This window comes from Coffea eugenioides, chromosome 11, assembly GCF_003713205.1.
Source record: "Coffea eugenioides isolate CCC68of chromosome 11, Ceug_1.0, whole genome shotgun sequence".
Taxonomy (NCBI): domain Eukaryota; kingdom Viridiplantae; phylum Streptophyta; class Magnoliopsida; order Gentianales; family Rubiaceae; genus Coffea; species Coffea eugenioides.
This window is the reverse complement of record NC_040045.1, coordinates 48,812,335-48,815,971: the sequence shown is the minus strand read 5'-3', so window position 1 is coordinate 48,815,971 and position 3,637 is coordinate 48,812,335. Positions and strand designations below refer to the sequence as shown.

The following is a 3,637-nucleotide window of genomic DNA, read 5'->3' as shown; positions in this document are numbered from 1 at the left end:
TCCTTGTTTGAGAAAAAAAATTGGCTTCAAAGCCTGCAACACATGTAAAAACTCCCAAGTCTTCAACCCATGTAATAAACCATCTCCAACCAGTCTTAAAGTCATCTAAGAGTCATTTGATCTCTAGTTGCTAAAAGTGTTAACAGCAATCAAAAGCACAAAAAGCACAAATTACTTAAGACAGGCCACTAATATATATAGAAGTTGACTTTTGACCCAAAAAAAAAAAAATTAGACAGGCCACCATCTTGACTTAGTTCAGTCTAGAAATCGGCAAAACGTTGAATCGACGAGCTATCAATCAAAAGAAATTGGCATCCTCCATGGGCTAACCCCAGGCTGAGGGGAAGTTTCCGAATATTGTCTTTACAAATTACAATCAATTAAAGTCACTGAGCTAATTATGATGATCATCCAAAAGTGCAAAACAATATAGCCAACACCGTCTACACCTTCAGGAGGTTCCTGGACAATCTGAAAAATCAAGGGGAGAAGCTAAACTTTTAGCAACAAAGTTGCTGGACATTTCAGGTTGTAATCCAGTTTATTTCCATCAGATACATCTGAACATAAAGTCGGAAAGAAAAGAGAAAATACAAGAATATTTCTTCATCAGATAATCAACCACATGTAAGGGCCCAAGTGTACAAAACTTGGATGACAATTTGAAGCATCCTTCTCTGCAGTCATTGGGATCCAATGTCCTTTCAATGAAGCTCACGAGTCTACAGGAAGAACAGAAAAAGAATATTAGGCAAATACCTATTAAGTAGATCAGTGCCTTGTAATTCAAACAGCAAAAGGTATAAATGTAGATTTCAAACATAGTGCTCAACTTGACCCAAAAGCTGGACATAACCAAAGGGGAGAAACATCAAAAAATTTTGCTTTCTTATGATAATTTGATCCTTTCCCCCTTCCTTCCAAAGAAAGAGAGATAGTTCTCCTTTTCTTCTCTCATAGACTTCCAAATCTTGTCAAGGTTGAATCACTTGCTCTTTATTCCCAACCATATAAGGTTCCTTAAAACCTACATAAGGAAATAGGGCTACTGAACCACATTGGGAATAGAGGCATCTGCTTAATGTAAGCAGGCAGGAAAAATGTCTCCTAATCTATATGCATTGACATATTTTTTTTACTAGCACAATTTCAGGCAGACAATTTACATTTATCTAGTATGTTCTCTAGAAAAAATAAAAGTTCATAATTCGTGTAACTCTTGTTAAATACTTTAGTTAAAAACTAAAAGTAATTCATTGCATCTGAAATGTCCACAACAAACCCACTTCCTTAAATTCACTTTGTACTGATGAGTTGAATTTATGTTCGTGTAATCAATATGTTAGAAGTTCATGCTTCATTCGCAGTGGGAAATCTGAAAGTAGAAGCCCTTTCCAGATTACACTACAAGTAACCACCCTAGGGGCATCACGACTCGGAACCAAATAAGTCTCAAATTTGTTTGATCAAAAGATGGTGCAAGAGGTAAACAAATAAATTTGCATCAAATGTTAAATCACGATCATGGCATCTAATATACTGCCAAAATGATATTCAGAGAATGACCTATCGTCTGTATCAGCTGGTGTGTCTAAGACATTAGAAATCTAATTTGATTTTCTGAAAATTGTAGAGAATAACAATCCTTAAGTAAGTGTTCTAAAAGAATGGTCAACCTCCAGGACATAAGCATGCCAGAAATATCTTAACATCCCCAAATTCACCAAACTCCAAATAGAATCTGCAACTGCCTTGTACTCTTCAAGGCTGTTTGCAGGTTTCTTTGAACTTCGATCATAATTCTAATAAATATATGCCTTTGACAGAATCAACTGCCTTTGCCTCCCTGGACTGGGTCTAGGAAGTGATAATCTCAAATTCCAAAGATAAGCTCAAGTACCCTGACAAACCTGCCAAAGACACCCCGTATTCTGATAGAAAAGCATTTGCACAATGCCAAGGCATTATTGAACATGAAATACATACTTAAGGTCAGGGTACAATTTTTGAAGGAATATAACAGTACTATCTCCCCCATATATTCAAGCCCCACTATGAGTACTACACAAAGGCCAGACTGTGATGTCACCCGAACCCTGCTTCCCAATCTGAAAAACTTACGTTACGTGCTTCTGTAAGAAGCTCGCCTAGCTGCTTCTGGGAATCAGTTCTTCAGGTGTACATTAAGCGACTTCTCACTCATTCCCTTATGTACAACCTCTATGGCATCTCAAATTAAACGGGAGTTATAAAGAATTGTCCCAGTGATCACATGTTATAATCCTTAAAGATGCCATGGTAGCAAACCCCGTAGTGCATCACTGAAGCCCTTTAACTTGAGATAAAAAATCTCTCAATCCACTCCAGTCAAACTCCATCCCCAATCCATTCAAGACTTATAAGTCACAATCCCTTCAATCAAACAGCAACCTCCTTAAACCCACACACAGACAAGAGAGTTCAGTCAAGATTCCTCATTTACATTCTTTAAAGCCCCAATTCCAAATAATGCTGAAGAAGAAGACTACATAAACCAAATGAAAACATCACAGACAATCTCTTTACTATTGTGAGTTACAACTGAGGATTAACCCGACATCACAATCTCAGGAATTAAAGTCAGCAAGAAACGGATCAAAACCCCAGATTCGAAAATCCGAAAAAGAAAAAGAAAAGGGAAGAGCAATGATAGCGTGAAGAAGGGTAGCTTGCTTGCCTTCTATTTCTGGTAACCACCACCGATGGCGTTATCATCCTCCACAATCGTAGCGGCCAAGTAAGGCCTAGGGAAGCTATTGACATCGAAGGTGGTCTCCTTCATCATCTTCTCCACATCAGGCTTCTTCAAAATGGTGCGCTTAATCGGAGGGCGATTGCGGCGCTGGTCGCGAGAGAAGTACTTGATATCGTAGACGGTTTCCGGGTTGGAAGTGGGCACAATAGCCGGAACGGGTGCAGTGGCGGGGCAATGGACCCGATACTCGGTGGCCTTTGGTACGGCGCCCCGGTACTCTGGAGAAGCACAGGGTCCAGTAATCTCCCATGGCCTCGTGATGTAGCGTCGCAGAGATTGAAGAAAAGATTTTGCTGCTGCCATCTCCAAAGTTTTCCTCTCTCCCTATTTTTTTTTTTTTTTCCAGCGAGAATCGTTCGTTAGTGCGGTTCGAGGCTTGAGGTCAAATGAACGAGGTAAAATCGAGGACTGCACTAATTTAGTAGTAGTAACTCGTAAGGAAGTCGATTTGGGGAAATCGACTCTGATAGCTATTTTGGGAGTGGAGGATGGAAAAGAAAAGAAGATAAAGGTTAAGTTACGATAGAAAGGATAAGAAAAGAGGTGAGGAAATTTTAATGTTGTTTGGAAATTTATGAAAGAAATGAGGTGATTTTGGACATGTTGATTAATAAATATTTCATTTAACAGCATTTTAAATATAAAATGGGCAATTTAAAAAATTTTTGTAGGCTTTTCGTAGCTTTCCTTCGCTTACTTGATTAGGGATGGAAAATTTTTCAAATTATAGCTCCTTCCAAATCAATCAAATTCTTTTTTTTTTTCTATTTCACTGAAACTTCCAAACATTGGAAAGATCTTCCCTTCTTTTATTTTCTGCTCAAATATCATCTCCCAAAC

General features: G+C 38.4%; 1 protein-coding gene across 1 annotated transcript; it reads right to left on the bottom strand.

Moving 5' to 3' along the window:
- Positions 1 to 276: 276 nt before the first annotated feature.
- Positions 277 to 3,292, bottom strand: LOC113754122. The gene is made up of 2 exons (XM_027298463.1): positions 2,720 to 3,292; positions 277 to 725 (listed from the first exon to the last, which is right to left on the bottom strand). The coding sequence occupies exon 1, from the start codon at positions 3,098 to 3,100 to the stop codon at positions 2,723 to 2,725; it is 378 nt and encodes a 125-aa protein (XP_027154264.1). The 5' UTR covers positions 3,101 to 3,292; the 3' UTR covers positions 277 to 725; positions 2,720 to 2,722.
- Between the last annotated feature and the right edge of the window lie 345 nt (positions 3,293 to 3,637).

Excerpts from the sequence above, each read along its gene's own strand:
- LOC113754122 (XM_027298463.1), bottom strand. The coding sequence starts at position 3,100 with ATGGCAGCAGCAAAATCTTTTCTTCAATCTCTGCGACGCTACATCACG.